At 40.9% G+C, this 16,664-nt stretch overlaps 2 protein-coding genes and 2 pseudogenes across 2 annotated transcripts; 1 reads left to right on the top strand and 3 right to left on the bottom strand.

The window, feature by feature from the left end:
* Positions 1–50: 50 nt before the first annotated feature.
* Positions 51–3,956, bottom strand: LOC116200152 (IST1-like protein). Its single transcript, XM_031530873.1, has 7 exons — positions 3,722–3,956; positions 3,406–3,495; positions 2,866–2,998; positions 2,674–2,777; positions 1,821–1,992; positions 1,591–1,731; positions 51–1,339 (listed from the first exon to the last, which is right to left on the bottom strand). The coding sequence occupies exons 2-7, from the start codon at positions 3,453–3,455 to the stop codon at positions 335–337; spliced, it is 1,605 nt and encodes a 534-aa protein (XP_031386733.1). The 5' UTR covers positions 3,456–3,495; positions 3,722–3,956; the 3' UTR covers positions 51–334.
* A 1,074-nt stretch (positions 3,957–5,030) lies between these two features.
* On the top strand, positions 5,031–8,328 carry LOC116199757 (annotated as a pseudogene).
* A 352-nt stretch (positions 8,329–8,680) lies between these two features.
* Positions 8,681–9,947, bottom strand: LOC116199755 (ATP synthase subunit delta, chloroplastic). Its single transcript, XM_031530232.1, has one exon. The coding sequence runs from the start codon at positions 9,682–9,684 to the stop codon at positions 8,926–8,928; it is 759 nt and encodes a 252-aa protein (XP_031386092.1). The 5' UTR covers positions 9,685–9,947; the 3' UTR covers positions 8,681–8,925.
* A 598-nt stretch (positions 9,948–10,545) lies between these two features.
* On the bottom strand, positions 10,546–11,999 carry LOC116199756 (annotated as a pseudogene).
* Between the last annotated feature and the right edge of the window lie 4,665 nt (positions 12,000–16,664).

Below are 16,664 nucleotides of genomic sequence, written 5' to 3'. Positions count from 1 at the left end.
ATTTAGCTTAAAAAGTTTTTGGAGAGAGTCGCGACAAGACTGAGAGGACCTGTCTTCAAAGAAGCACGACTCTTATTGTTTCGATCAACAGTAACTGCAGTAATAGTTCGAAAAGCTCGACCATAGAACACATCAGACCATGGGGGAAATCTAAGGGAGTGCTTCACCAACAAACTTACTACAGTACCATCCCTCCCTTCAGTCCACGGATGCCCATACTTTACAGAAACGCAAAAACTGAAGATTTAATAAACCACCAAATCCTCTCTCAACACAGGACTGAGAAGTACAGCTCCTACCAAAGCCTAGTTGGTACCCAGACAAAAAATTAAACTCAGGGCTCGTGCCTGGACCGCGAATTATCGGTAGATAAATGAGTACCTGCTCCAACATCCGAGCTTTGTGAAGAAGAAAACAGGTTCGGGTAGGAGAAGTATGAGTCATCCTCCATTGAAGGCAATCTCTCCGGGTGGTGAATGCCAGGAGATGAATCAGCATCAGATTTAACAGTTCCAACTGGAGGAACATCAAATACTTCTGTTTCATGCACCTCACTGTAAAATGGGCGAGTTTCCTGTGGATTAAGGGGATTGCCGCAAGAGTTCTGATGGTCCAACTCCAACTTCAAAGCATCATCAGCCAGCTGATCGCGAACATCCCCATGGAATGGGTTATCATCACTGGCCTCTGTACTGGCACTATTTTTCTTGGTGAGTTCGTTGATTCTGACCTGTGCAAGACTAGCAGCAGATCGAGCTGCTGCTGCTGCTCTCTCAGCAGTTTCAGCAGCAGCCTGGGCAGCATCAAGAACATCCTGAAGATCAATGTTACTCATCTCACTCTTCGTTCGGTCGACAGAGGGAACAGATGGTGGAGGTGTCTCCTTATTCGCTCGGTCGACAGAGGGAACAGATGGTGGAGGTGTCTCCTTATTCGCCGAAAAGGATGCAGATGAGAGAGAGGGAGGAGAAATAAATGGCAGAAACTGCTTATTTTCCTCCTTTACACCGTCAGCTGATTTGTAATGAGCTAGTTGCTCTTGCACCAGTTGCTCCGGTTCCGAGTGCTCGTGCAAAAGGGTTTCTTTAGTTTCCTCAATAATGTGTGGATTCTCCTGATTGCTTTGAGAAACTGGTGGAATGATCTCTGGTGCTGAGGCAGCATCTTGACTGGATCGAACTGTGACCTTAGGAACTTCGGGGAAGTCTAATGAGTCAAACCCTTCATCAGTATCCTCATGTTCATTGTTGGCAGGTTCTGATGAAGAATGCAATGATTCATCGTGTTTCTCCTTTGGAAGGGGCACTTTAGATCCGCTGACAAACTGGGTTGATCCATTCTATCAAAGAGAGGTTAAGGTATGACATGTGAGCACAAAACAGCAGAAACTTGCAGTAAGAAAATATCCGGTATGAAGAAATGTGAAAAAAATGGAATTGCTACCGAACAGTCTTTCTTTGTAATATTGATTCTATTTCAGGTCCTTTTGGTTCCTTCATACCTTTTTTTTTTTTTTTTTTTCCCTTCCATGTTTTTGACCTCTTGGTCCCTTCATATTGAGAATCAAATAGGTGATGCAATGATACTTACCAGCAAATCCTCGTGAGATTTGAAAAGCTCAGTCTCCGAAGCAGCTGGATCCCATTCCAGTTCATGCTCCTCAGCAATTTCTTTCAGGAGTTTCAGCTTAGCTTCAGGCAGAGGAGCCCGCACAGATAGGAGCTCTATTAGCTGCAGTTACACCAACGAAATTTAACAAATGGAACCATGTGACCTGAAATTTCTGGGAACTATGAGCGTGAAAGGAAATATAGTAGGACCTGGCGATTGACCCCACAATCAGGCATTAGTTCAGTGGCAGCGGCCACAAATTCCTTTCCATATTTAGAAACAAACAACATCTGAACCTGAAGCAGCTCTGGTAAATCAGCACATCTTGGTGCAGCAAAGCATACACTCGAAATTGCTTCCTTAAGGTCAAGAGGACATTCTCTACACGAAACAAAATTTGATCTTAGTTATGACTTCTTGGGCCAAAAGAATTACATAATTGATTCCCTTCCTTTTGCCCACTGAAACTCAGTCACACATACATGACCAGCATTTTTGTACTATACAATTATATTTCAGAAAATGTTACGAATACTAGTTATTAGCATTGAGGAAAGAAGAACACAAGAATCTTTGTCTAAAATCCAAGTTCCGATGATCTTTCGGATAAAGTACAAGCAAGCATCCCAACAAAGGCATAGTGAGGCAAGATGCTAGTTCATATTTGAAAACAACAAAGGAGATTGGAACTTAACGACACAGCGGGTAAATTTGAGCAGTCAATGCCCAGATTACAAAATGCCACTTGCTTAAAAGAAACTTGCTGGCATTATTTTGCCACGAATTCGAAATGTGCCCATGCTGCCACATTACAGTTCCAGTGAGTCCATTGAACTTTAGCTAACCTCACTCCAATTAATTAACAAGAACCTTCGTCCTAAAAGATAGTCTTTGATCAAGGCTATAATGTAGCCACTACAACGTGAGATGAAAATTCAATAAAAAGAGAAAAAGCATAACTGAAGAACTTTATGGTCACTGCAATATGCACAGGCACCCCAAGAGATAAGTTCTTCTACTCATCAAGAAAAGGAAGAAAAAGAAGGACGATAGATATACAACCTCTGAGCCTCAATGATTGGAAGGCGGACGGCTATAAGCTCACAGAAAAGCTCAAGGATCTCCTGAGCTGCCATCATCTTCTCCTCTCTTATAATATGCTCCACCTGCGGAGAATATTGAAAATGAGACCATGGAACTTTCAACCTGAGCTTTGGGAAGGCAGTCTAAAGCAAAAAAAGAGATGAGTAATACCCGGATTCGGGCAGTAGCTTCTTGACCAGTCTCGAGAAGCTTAGCAATGTCTCGGCGCATCTGTTTAATTTGAATCTCTCTTCTGTTCCGCAGCAACTTAATCCGCGGAATTGTCAACTTCAAGAGGGTTTTACTGCAACGGGCAATTCAGGCAAATGATGTGTTCCAAGTAGTGATCAATCAAACTCAAAAGTATTAGGAAGCTTTAACCGAGAAATTGTATTTCCATCCATTCCTAATCTCTAAAAGGGAAGAAAAAAGAAGCCTTCAATCTCAGTCTTTCAGCAAGATCATATCTTTAACAAGTTACAGCTCCACTTATCCACAAACTACTTTTTTTAAAAAAAAAAATTCAGAATTCAATATCGACTAGCTCAATCAAATACACACAGAGAGACACTCCTAAGGTATCTCCTTATTCTCGTGACGAACAAAACTAGAAACAGAGGATCAAAGCTCGTAATAATATAATAATAAACAGCCAAAAAATAAAAAGGGGGAGGGAATTAATCAGGGAAAGAGTAGGGGAAACAAAGTTACCATTTTGCAGCTTTAAAGCCCTTGCTGAAGAAAGAGTCGAGCATTGACATGATTGGCAATCCGAACGCCGCAAACCCGGGAAGAGATGATCTGAGATTTGTAAAAGGGAGGTTATATATAGATGTGTGTGTGTGTATTATATATCTGTCTCTCTAACTAGAGTGTAGGATCCCTCCGTGATGTATCGAAGTGAGTAAGGAAACCAGACAGGAAGGAAAATTTGGTGACGACACAGAGAGAGAGAGAGAGAGAGAGAGAGAGAGAGAGAGAGAGAGAGGAGGAGGAGGAGAAGAAAGTGAATTCTGATCCACCTGACCTGCCTGCTACGCTTGCTTATATAATATGTGCGATCGGATTGGACGCCAATTCCCCTGCAATCTCCAAACCCAAGTGGAAGCCAAAATCCACCTCCCGGCCGTCCCCTTCCCTTCCCTTCCCTTCCCTTCCCTTCCCTTAACAGAGAAGGCAACACAACACCAAAGTTGCCCACCGTGTCATGTGTGAACGCGTTGCGGTTGGTTCCAGCCAGGCTTCCTCTCTCTCTCTCTCTCTCTCTCTCGATTCTGAACTCTGATCTTTTATCCTTTTCTTTTATGATGATGATTCAATCAATCATAAAACACTAGACGTAGACCGCTACGCTCTGAATTTATTTAATAATTTTTTTTCAAGTTCAATTTTTATAATGCATTGTAATTCTTATCAATCTTAATTAGTCGGCACAATATACTCTACCTGGTTGACATATAAAAACTTGATTTTGAGAGTTTAATTAATTAATTAATTAAAAAACTGAAATATAAGGAAATTATGCACGTAGAGAATTGAGAGAGTGAGAGAGACAAGAGAGAGAGAGAGAGAGAGAGATTTTTCAAGAGAAAAATGTGAGTTGAGAGAGAAGTAGGACATTATATTCAGAGTGCGTTTGGATTTAGAGTTGAGTGGAATTGAGTTGAGTTTTTATTTTAATTGATTTGTAATGATTGTATTGTTGAATTATGAGAAAAATTGTGAAAAAGTAATAAATAATTGAGAGAAAGTAATGATTAAGTAATGATTGTGTTGTTGAATTGTGAAAAAGTAATGAATAGTTGAGAGAATTTAATATTAAAAATTGAATTGAATGGTTAAAAAAATTTAAAAAATAAAAAAAGTAATGATTGTGATATTGAATTGAAAATAAGTGGAGTTGAGTTAAGTTAAAAAAATTTTTAGAAACAAACACACCTATTATGTCTCACATTTTCTCATCAAAGGAGGACATTTTGGGAAATCGAATGTTATACGAAGAAAAAACTTCTTCCTTTTGAAGCAGTATAGATAAAAAAAAAAAAGAGATTAGTTTTCTTTTTATTTTTTTTGGTCCTTATTATGAAAATAAAAATAACAGCCCAAGTGCCGAACTTCAGTTTCAGCTCGTGCTCTCCTCTCAGGAAAAGAAAAAATAAAAAAGGAAAATACATATAAAAAAAAAATTCATCATCAATATCAATATTATTGACCATTGCGACAAGAGAAATGCTACACTCGCCGACACAAATGAAATGCATTGCAGCTTCTAAACGAGGTCCGATCCAGTCAATTTTTTGTCAATGGAGATTGATTGGGCTTTTGAGGTAAGATTGGACTACATGCCCAATGGGCCTCTACATACCCCCCCATTAAAGCCCAACTTGAGCAGCTCCCCGAACGCACAGGCCGGGCCGGAGAGGTGAATGACATCGAGTTGTTCCTCCTCAGCTGCTGCAGCTGGGCAGCGAACGTTCGAGTCTTACGTTAAGACCGATCGGCGCCATTGACGACGAGCGAACTAAAATTTAAATGACAATGGGAAGAATGAACAGCCCGACACCCCACGAAGAAGATGACCAGGGTGACGTCTTCATGGACGAATCCGACATCATTCATGAGGTCCAGGTAGACGAGGAAGAAGGTCCTTCTCTTTACTTATCTCCAACTCCATCCATCCAGTCCCATCCGTTTTTCCTTTTCCTTTTTTTTTTTTTTGGGTATATGTATATATATATGTACCGCATATACATACGTACTCTGGCCGTTTGTTCAAATTTGTGGCTGTGGGTGTGGCGTACCTTACTGGGTGTCGTTGCAGATCTTCCTGATGCGGACGACGAAGAAGATGCTATCGGTATGTATGCCAAGAGTTGCTTTACTTCTTTTGTCTGCTTCTTCTCGTTCAATTTGTGGTTTTGATGCGCTTTCATTCTGAAGGCAAGCTGTTGTTAACTTTAGCTTTACCCATTGGCTGGCTGATATGTTGTGCAAACATTTCTATTGATCTCGGGTGCAGCTGATGATTCTTTGCACATATTTACTGGTCATACTGGTAAAGCTTTCTTCATCATGCTTTTTGCCTTTTCATGTATGCTCAATGCTTTGTTTCTTTCTTTGTGTTTTTTGCTTGCGCTCCCAGAGTGGGATCCCGCATGATCAGTTCTCGTAAGTAAGATGTGAGTCTTTCTTCCTTATTGGAGAACTCTGATAAAATAAAACTATGCACGCAGTGATTTACCTTTTTTTCTAAATGCAAAACTTCACAAATTTTTATTAATTACTACCATCTCTGTAACTCTACACTGTTGCGTGCAGCCCAGCAGATGCGGCTTTAGTAGCAACTGGAGGTGGAGATGATAGGGGGCTTCTATGGAAGATAGGCCAAGGAGATTGGGCATTAGAAATTCAGGGTGTGTTTTTTAACAGTGCTTAGTAGTCGGGTTATCATCACCTTAAACGCCCCAACTTACCCATTTTGAGAGTGCTTTTGCAGGTCTTAAGGATTCTGTTTCTAGTTTGGCCTTCAGTAATGATCGGCAGCTGCTTGCATCTGGAAGCTTTGATGGGTTTATTCAGATACGGAACGTGTCTCTGGGAAATGTTAAAGGAACACTTGAAGGATCATATGGGGGCATTGAGGTGAACTTCTGTTAATCATTTTGCTTTGATATAGCTTTATCTTGTTGATGTTGTAAGAGGTTTTAATGATGAACAACATAATTATTCAGTGGGTCAAGTGGCATCCCAGGGGACCCTTAGTGTTGGCTGGCTCGGAGGATGCAACTGTTTGGATGTGGAATGCTGATAATAAAAGTGCCTATTTCAATATCTTTTCTGGTCATAGTTTAGTGTCACATGCGGAGATTTTACTCCTGATGGTACGAATCTTATCACGACCATTGACTTGCTGCTCCAGTTCATCAACTCCCTTACTTTCTTGTTTATTTATCTCATTGCCTCCTGGTTGTTTAAGGTAAAACAATTTGTACTGGCTGTGATGATGCTGCTATAAGAATTTGGAACCCTAAGACTGGTGAAATCATTCATGTTGTAAGAGGTATGCCTTATGAAATTTTTTCTTTAGCAGTTGTCCTCTAAGTTGATGTAATTTAAGTTTCCGAGTATGAAAGAGCACAATTTGAGCATGTAACTATTTACACTTCATCCATAATTGGGACCACTAGCTAGTTTGTCATCCATGCGATGCTGTAAAATGAAGTCGGGAGTTTCGCAATTAGGACTTAGTGCCTCTTAGGAATGGTCCTTTAACAAATCCATGGTTTTCGCTCCAACATGTAGTAGTTCTTTCAACTGCGGTTCATAGCTAGAGTACTCACTCATGAAATTTGAGTTTATGATGATCTCATATCATAATATTACATTCTCCCGTTTCTAGAAATCACCATGTGCTCTTTATTTGTCCAATTATGATGAATTCCATCTGAAAGTAGTCTACATTTTTGGCAGCTTATGTCCATCTCTCATATAAGATGATGCTATTTCCTAAGAGTTTCAGATTATATTTCGAATTATTTATATTCGATGCATTTCTCTTTGGTCATCCATATCATACCGAAGGATTGACATGCTTGACTATAAGCTCTGACTCGAATCTTGCCATTACTGGAGCAAAAGATAGTTCTGTTCACATTGTGAATATAGCAAGCGGGAAGGTCCGACTCCTTGTTTCATGTTTCTTTTTAATTTTATCTGGGTCTTTGAGAAGCTGAATTGATAAAAAGAAGTATTTTCATTCGCAGTAGATGGTATAGTGATTCTTGTTCTTTGATATGCTCACTCATTCTTGTGACACGCTGGCATTTTTTGGCTGAAAAGGTCGCGAACTCTCTAGCTGCTCACTCCGATTCCATTGAATGTGTGGGGATTGCACCAAGGTAAAACTTGTGTCACTAATTTACTCCTCCCCTCTTTATCGTTCCAACTTTCCCCACTCGCACGCCTATATGCATTTGCTGAGTCATTTGTGGGGGAAAAAAGAGAGAGTAAGAAAATGACTTCATATTGTTCGCACTTTGTTCTGTGAAATCGCGTAAAAGCTTACCTTGGGCTGCAACTGGAAGCATGGATCAGAAGCTTGTCATTTGGGATCTCCAGTATTCATCACCACGTGCCACCTGTGATCATGAGGTTACTTATCAGATTCTGCATGAAAATAGAATTGAATCTTGTCCTTTCTGATAGTCTTAACAGGAAATGGTTTTATCTTTCACTCTCTCTCTCTCTTTTTCGGGACGGAGAAACTTGCTTGACTTGGTTCGGGACATCCAGATTCTTGGCGACAGGTTGTGTGGATGGCAAGGTTAGGGTATGGGATAGCCTCTCCGGGGATTGCGTGAGAACTTTCAATGTCCATTCTGATGCCATTCAGTCGCTATCTGTTTCTGCAAACAAGGAGTTCCTTGTTTCAGTTACACTTGATGGGACTGCTCGAGTTTTCCGAGATGGCAGAGTTCCAGTAAAAGGCCAAAAGAGCATTGGTTTTTCCTTGGAACGGCAGAGAGTAGAGCATGGTTATCTGTTACACTCATGTCTCTGAGAATGTAAAAAGATTCTCAATGAAGTTAATGAGATTGAGCTATAAGAATGGTGCAGGATGTCACCCTTTTTATATGATGGCGTGATGGCTGCACGGGACAATCCCTTTTTATGTAACACTTAAAAAGATTATTTGGAGTTTCCACCTAAACAATGCCGGAATCCGTGGTCTTAGTGAAGTTCATTATAGACCTGGCCGGGGCAGAGATGAGAGCGATAAATCATGGAGCACCGGCCTGGCTGCCCAAAGGGCTCAGGGGCTAGGTACCACTCATATCTGTAAAGCTTTGATTTGATTTGATTTGATTCTTGATTCAAAGAGGGGAAGCGAGACATGTTCAATTAGACTCCTCCTATAAATGGTGAATTTAAATCTGCACACAGGCATGTAATGAGTGATGGGATGATAGAAACAGTCGAGAGAATATTACACTGTGCAAACTAAAATGTACTCCTCAGTTGTTCCATACGACTGACAGACACAGCATCGCATTTTTTAGCTACAGTGACACCAAGAACAAGAACAAGAACAAGAACAGAAATTCCAAATCCAAATTAATTCATAGACAGGAGGAGGAGGAGGAGGAGGAGGAGGAAGAATTTGTATTCCTTCCCAACATCTTTTTCAAAAGTTCGAAATTCGATAAGAAGGAGAACTTGAGCTCTCTTTTCTTATACAGCTAATTGGATATCACCCAAGTCGAGCTGGGCAGCAATGTCCTCGAGCTGCTTCTTCACGCTCATGTCGATCAACTTTGACCCCGAGTTCCCATACCTGATGGTGAACCCTGCGACCAAGCTCGGGTCGATCACGGTCTTGATTCTTACGTTCTTGGCCCCGGTGAGCTTCTGCACTTGCTTGGCAATCTGAGCCAGGTGCTGCGACTCGAGCTTCACCACGGAACTGACGACGGCCAGCTCGGTGTCGGTGAGCTTGTTGTAGACGGTCTCGAAGTCCTTGACGATGTCCTTGATGAGATCGATCCTCTTGGCGTCGACGAGGATGTTGAGGAAGTTGGCGGTGTGGGGCTGGAGAGCGGAGCTGGTGGCGATCTCGTCAATGACCATGCGCTTCTTCTCGAGGTCGACGGTGGGGTTGGAGAAGAACTCGTGCACCAGTGGGTCGGCGAAGACCTTCTCGATCTTCTCCATGTCAGCGCTGGTGGAGTCGAGGGTGTTGTTGGACCTGGCCACGTCAGCAAGGGCGGCGGCATAGCTTGCGGCTGCGGTGGCGACCATCCGAGCACCGAGGGCGGAGCCGGGGCGGAGGAGGAGGTGGTGGTGGTTGGAGGAGGAGAGGTTGAGGGAGGGGATGGAGGAGGAGAAGGACAGACTGAAAGGCCTGTGGAGGAATGGGGTTCTTGTCGGGGCTTGGGGCAGAGGGAGGGTTTTGGACTGGGAGGAGATTGGGATCTGCTGAAGGGCTGCCATTGTTGTTGCTTTTCTTTTGAGCTTCAGTCCACAGCACAGACACAGAGAAGGAACACTGACTGGTTAAAGCTTGGATTTTATTTTTTTTTCTTCTTCTTTTTTCCCGTTTTCTGGAACTGGAAATGAAATTTGGGGTGGGTGAGGTGAGGTGAGGTGAGGAAGGATTTTGGGAGGGAGGGAAGGATGGATGGATCTTGCGGCGGAGGAGACCGTCACATCACCATCATCTTCTTCTTCTTCTTATCTTTGGCTCTTGGAGGAGATAGAAGCCTTCTTCCCCTCAGAGGATAAGGAGTTGCCACGTGTACTACCTCTCATTGGTTGCTTAAGTTTGGCAACATTTTCCTTTTTTCTTTTTCCTCCTCTCCTCCTAGTCTAGCCCTACCATTTGGTTTTGGTTTTATATACCCCCGAAAAAACAAGAACAAGGGAAAAATAAATAAATAAACAAATAAATAATGGCGTAGGCTAAGGTACCACAGATGGATTATAGAAACGAAGCGATAGATAAAAAAGGGACAACTGCTGCCGTAGAGAACGAGAACAAGAACAAGAACAATATAAATACACCATTCCCATTCCCAATGAAACATTGACCCGAGTTCATCATCCACTGGGCTCCTTTGAGTTCAGTTGAAATATGAATTGGGAGTGGCACGGGGATTAGAAGGCAGTTCACTGATGCCTCTGCTATGCGGGCTTTCATCGTAGATATGTTCATTCAACTCCTGATATGATTAGCTTCTTCAGTTCTCACCTTTATTATTATTATTATTGTATATCAATTGGTTTGTGTTTAGCATCTCACTCGAAATTGAAACTCAACCGATGAAAAGCTTAAAATGAAAAATTAAGAATGTGTTTTGGAGAAATAAACTTATATTCTACCAACCAGTAATAAATAATTCATTATCATTTTCCATCCCTTCCATGCTCCATCCAATATTCCAAATAAGCAAAGCTACTCTTCTTTGTAACACATGTAAAAACAAAAATCTCAGCTACAGATAAACTGTCCTGCGCTAAGGCACTTCATCCTCACTCTCATCCTCTTCATCCGACACCATTTCACTCCACGGGAGCTCCAACTTCCCACCCATGCAGAACGATAGACCTGCGGCATCCGCTTCGATGTAATCGCCCTGCAGCCTCTCTTCGAATCTCTGGTCACTGCAATTCAGGAACCAATTCAATGAGCCCCTGATTCCCCTGCTCTGCAACCTTTGATACCTGGGCTTGATTCTCGATTCCAAGCTATATGTGAAATACTCTGGGAAGTCTACGAGTTCTTTAATTGGTCTCCCCATCTCACCCTTGAAGTAGTAGTAACTGTTCTTCATGAGCTCCACTCGCTGCGCAAGCAACTGAGGGCATCTCACGTCCATCTCCGCAACCTCCTCAGATGGGATTGCCCGTCCTAAAAGGAACTCATAGGGTTTCATAATCACTTGTTGATTAAGGCTTACTATCTGCGGCATCTTCTCTATCACACGGGCAAATTTCTCAGAGTCAATCTTAAGCTTCAAGCTGAAGAAGTACTGTTGTGAAGACAGTTTAGCCTTCAGGGGCAATCCTAGAATTTGGGGGTACTGAGCAATAACGGAAGCAACAGCTTCCCTCTTCACACCGAAGCTAATCAGGCAATCAACATTAGGCTTCACAGTCTCTTCGAGATCGTACCCCAGCATGTAAGCTCGCTTCTCCAACATCCTTGCTAGTATCTTCTTCGGCAAGCCAAGGGAAACCAACTAGTCACAGAGTGGCTTAATCATAGTCCCAACTCGCATCCCCAATAAATATGGATACTGCGTGACCATAGGACCAATATCCCTGGGACTGACGCCGATGCTTACAAGATAAGCAACTGAAGTGCTCATTGTCCCCTCGAGTTTAAACCCCAAAAACTCAGGATACTTCTGTAACACATAGCCGATATCTTGCTTTTCCACATCGAGTCCACGTAGAAACTTAACAACTGGCACAAGCTCGACAACGACACTGGCATGCGAAACCTGCGGGTAATTCTTAACAAACTCACCCAACTTTGGCCTGCTAATCCCAATCTTTTCCAAGTAGCCCAACACGAGGATCATGTTTTTCCTCACACTGCAGGCTAGCATTAGGGGGTACTCATTGATATCGTCAATAGTCAGTCCCGTCTTCTGCAGAAACTCGATGCGCTCTCTCATGACCTCAATAGTGGAGGGCAGCTCCAAGTCCTCCAGTTCATCAGGAATTATCCCCAGACTCTTCAGGTAATCACATATTATCACTCGGGACACCAGCTTCTCCTTGCGGCCTTGCACCACACCCCGTCAGGTTTTGCTCAAATCGACACCAGCAAGAGCCACGGTGCAGCTTTTAATCATCTTTGATGGCTTTATGCCGTTAGCCCGCCACCAAAACAGAAACATGTAGAAGCCACAGACTACATAGAGTTTGTACATTATTAATTCATCATGCTACATGTTTGTCATGAAAAGCCAATCTTTCTCATCAAGGACTGAACACACAGTGATTTCATCATCTTGCCGAATGTCAGAAAGAAAGGAGACCGGCCACAAACATCACCCAAAATGAATATCCGCTGAAAGCATTTCATTTGTCAAGCCTTTCCAATTAAAAATTTGTGACAACAATTTTCAAAGACGACACAAATGAAGCTGAAGTTTCTACATAGATTCAATATCAATGAGTTGTTATCGGCTTGTTGCTTCTTATGGGGGCAGCAGTCAATTCCAACTATAGCGGACTGGTGAATGCGATGAAAGGGCACGAAATCCCTCTTAGGCACACTAGGAAGCCCGAGAATAATGAAAAATTGAATCTTTGTTTGCTACCATAAAGTAAAAGCACATAACTCAGGATCAGCAAAGAGCAGCTTAAATTAACTTTTGATGCTATGAATACTGACCTTGTATCAACATACACAAACGCCGAGAAACCAATTTCCCCAGAAATAACCGGAAAAAAAAAATTAAAGCGTGATTATGGGGGAACTAGGCTCTGCTTAGCCCCCAAAGAATCGATTTTTGCGAGAAGCAAACTCCTGCAAGATCCGATTAGGCGTGTGGATCCTCTCTCGTAGAGCTCTGAGGGCTTCGGAACATAACATGTACTGGTGGCGGGCGAGGGCAGCAGCTGGGGGATTTAACCATGGGCGAGGGCGAAGGGCGAAGGGCGCCGGGGATGGCAGACGCCCCGAGAAGTGATGTTCCCTAGTTGTGATCTTTTTTAGGTTACTAAATGGACGAAAATGTCTTGCTCCAGTCGTCGGAGAGAAGAAGAGAAACGGGAAGATGGACGAAGATGAAGATGATGAGTTGCTCGGCTGGATTTGGTTTAACGGACGTACAGTCCTGCGTACTCCTTTCGTCCATAAAAATGCGCTTGGGCTTTAACGGGCCTTCTTTGACCCGATTAAGTTGAAATTAAATATCAAAGTTGTTCCTCACATAGACATGTCACATTAATGGAGTCTCTCGCACAAAATTTATATCACTTAAGTCCTTTGTTACATTATTTTGATCCTTTATAATATCAAATTCGTCGTTTGTAACATCAAATTGATCATTTATTATATCAATTTGATCCTTTATTACATAAAATTAGTCATTTATTGCATCACTTTCGATCATTTGTTACATCAATTTAGTCATTTGTTATAACAAATCAGTCCTAAAGATCATAATCCGTCTTTGCCATGATAACTCCACGAAGGACCCAAATTTGCTAACTATCAAATAAGTCCCTGAGATGATTTGTTTTAAAATTAATTTTTTCATCATCTTTTTTGTTGAATTTGTGTTCCCTTTTATGAAAGTTTTAGGAAGAATCTAACTTTACTAGAATCTATCATTAACGACCGTGTTGGAGCTTTCTCTCTCTACAGGTTGAAAAAAAAATAAAAGATCGATTTTGCTTAAGGAACTGCTCTGGAAGTTACGAGAGAAGTCATCCTTGCCGTGACAAAAATCACCTCCCTCACTCGGCTCCGTCCCCCACCTCCCTCACTCTATAAGTTATGAAAGAGAATTTTTAAGCGAGCTTTCGTGAAAAAATATCAGAGCTTTAACTTGGCCTTTTATCGTTTTCAAATTATAGAGAGAAAAAGCTTGATTACGGGCGTTAATAGTGGATAAAGTTAGGTCATATATTGTCTATAATTTTTATATGCTCAAACTCTTTGGATCAAAAGAAAGCTGCAGGCTTTTACAGCTCATGATTTCATTAAATGGTTTGAGAGTTATACCCATTCGAAGTGTCAAGCATTTTGTTAAAAAACCCTAAAACTGTAAGCCAAGTTTTTTAAGTCCTTATCCTTTCACCATCGAGAGCCAAAGCAAGGAGTCACCGTGAATTGACCAAGTATTTCAGACCTCACTGAAAAACGAGGAGTTACCCGCCAATGAATGCATGTGCTCGCGTTCATGCACCACCTTACTTTTCCCGAAACAAAGTAATGATTGCATTTTTCCTATAAATGGTACAGTTTCTCCCCGGGATTTATACCGACCATCCCTCTTTTCTCTTGTTTAGATTCCAACTTATAGGAAGAAGATGGACAAAGGAAAACGAAAGGTTGAAGATCGTTTTCTTTCTTGCTCTCCCACTCCTTCACCCACGAGGGCCCTAACAGATGAAGATAGAAATGTTGATCAACTGGAGGAAAATGAGGGAGAAAAGGAAGAGAAGAAAGAAAAAGAAGAAGATGAAGAAGGGTCCGACGACCCCTCAATTTCCTCCTCGTCACAGAACTCCTACTCTAGTGATGATGATGATGATGATTCTAACTTTGAAGGAGATCATTCTATGTCTCCCATCGACTATGGTTGAATGTCCGGTGAGAGCACTCTCCCTTGTGATGTTGTGATGTTGATGATGATTCTAACTTTCAGTAGCGAGTTTGTTTTAGTTGTGGTCGTTCTCTTCGTTTTGTTATTTCCTTTTTATAAAAGGAAAATTTTATATAAAATGAATGAAAAGCATCTATCGTTGAATCCTAGATAGATATTCCAATGAATGAAAGACTTTCCAATGGTTCTGGAGAGAGAAACATATGAAGAAATGAGAGAGAAAGAGAGTGAGAAAATGAGAAAAAGATGGAAGCTTTTGCTCAGCTTCCCCTAGATCCCTTCCCCCCACACCATGCTCATGAACTGGACCTCTTATATATACATATATAAGTATAAATACATACATACTATATATATATTTGGTTTATGCATATGTGAGGGTGTGATATATAGAGATCAGATGAGCTGAGTCAACTGGATGGGGCTAAGTTATGAGTTGTTGCCAGTCGTCTCCACTCAAGTTATGATTAGCTCCTATAAGAATGTGATGGGCTCTCAGCGCTGTGGCATATGAGGCATGCTAGACTCATTCTCCAGTGTTTCAGCAGTGGCCCGCAACAAAAGGAAAGACTAACTGAGGATAGAAAAGAGAAAAAATGTGCCAATTACAAGAAATAGTGGTTAGGACTTACATTAACTTTGAAGCTTAGAATAAGGCATTGAACCATATATTTTACTAGCCATGAAAGAGAACTTGAGAAGAAATCAGGGAAACCCAAGCTTAAGAGACAAAGAGATGAAGTGGTTTAGGCAAAGGGCTAGATAAGGAATGAAGGGGATATATGCAAGCAATTGTTTATTAGGATTAACGACCACATTCTAGTTGACATGAATCACAAAACAGGTTGAGTAAGGAGTGCTGCTCATGCAACTCAAAGAAAGTTGAATAGGGAGATTGAAATGCTATCGCTTGTCATATCAGATACAACAATACTAATGCAGTTTGAACTGAATTCAATGTCAATATATTAATAAAAGCTAGGATTAGATTGTTTCAGATATCTACTTCTGTCTCGTGCATCCACTGCATGCTTGAAGAACAGGGAAAAAAAAGGGGGGCAGATGTCATGTTGACTACGATAAAGAAATAAAATGAATGATGCTCTTGAAGTTGATAATCACCGACATCTTGCAAATAAACATATTATGTGTTCTAAAATGTATGTAGTACTTTCTTCCCACATTAATTATCTAAAGGGTTAATAACAAAAAATAAATAAACTTTTCACATTTTAACAATTCTAGTCAACTTTTTTTTCTTAATCCAAAAATGCACAAACTTTCATTTTTTTCAACCTCTAGAGAGAGAGAGCTCCAATACGCTCGTTAATGGTAGATTCTAGCACAGGCAGATCCTTCCTTAAACTTTCATATGGTCAAAGTCTTTGGATCGTGAGGAAGCTATAAGATTTTACTATTCGCAATTTTGGTTAAACGGCTTGTAAGATATAACAGCTGGAAAGTTTATGATTTTGTAATAAAAAGTAAATTTTAGACCAAATTTTTGAAATTGTTTCTTTACTTTTGACTGCACTCTTGTTTATGAATTATAAGTTATTATATTAGCTTTTCATAAGAGCAAGTAATTCATTGATCGGAGGTCCAAGTGAAGAGAATGAAAGACTTGAACGGAGCCGTTCTACCACCATTTACAAATAGAGAGTGAGAGGAGGAGATGAGAGAGAGTGGGGAAAAAGGATTATATTGATGTAAAATAACGGAAGAAATAAAAAGAAAAAAAAATACAAATTTTAAAAATGATAAAAAAATTAATTTTAAAAAGATCACCTTGGGGGTCTATTTGATAATCAGCAAATTTGAGTCCTTCACGGAGTTATCACAATAAGGACGAGTCGGGATCTCAGGGACTGATTTGATATAACAAAGTATCGAATTGATGTAACAAATGATCAAAAGTGATGTAACAAATGATTAATTTTATGTAATAAGGGATCAAATTAATATAATAAAGGACCAATTTGATGTTAGAGAAGACGAATTTGATATTATAGAGGACAAAATGATGTAACAAGGACGCAAGTGGTGTAAATTTTATAAAAGAGACTCGATTGATGTAACTCGTCTATGTCAGGAACGACTTTGATATTTAATTCCAATTTAATC

The sequence above is a fragment of the Punica granatum genome, chromosome 3 (genome assembly GCF_007655135.1).
Source record: "Punica granatum isolate Tunisia-2019 chromosome 3, ASM765513v2, whole genome shotgun sequence".
Taxonomy (NCBI): domain Eukaryota; kingdom Viridiplantae; phylum Streptophyta; class Magnoliopsida; order Myrtales; family Lythraceae; genus Punica; species Punica granatum.
This window is presented reverse-complemented; position numbering and strand designations above follow the sequence as displayed.

What these genes read in the sequence shown, in the direction of transcription:
- LOC116200152 (XM_031530873.1), bottom strand. Translation starts at nt 3,455, where the DNA reads ATGTCAATGCTCGACTCTTTCTTCAGCAAGGGCTTTAAAGCTGCAAAA. An exon ending in AAGCTACTGCCCGAATCCGG is followed by an intron (nt 2,778 to 2,865) that starts GTATTACTCATC and finishes TATTCTCCGCAG; the next exon opens with GTGGAGCATATTATAAGAGA. An exon ending in ATTGTGGGGTCAATCGCCAG is followed by an intron (nt 1,732 to 1,820) that starts GTCCTACTATAT and finishes GTGTAACTGCAG; the next exon opens with CTAATAGAGCTCCTATCTGT.
- LOC116199755 (XM_031530232.1), bottom strand. Translation starts at nt 9,684, where the DNA reads ATGGCAGCCCTTCAGCAGATCCCAATCTCCTCCCAGTCCAAAACCCTC.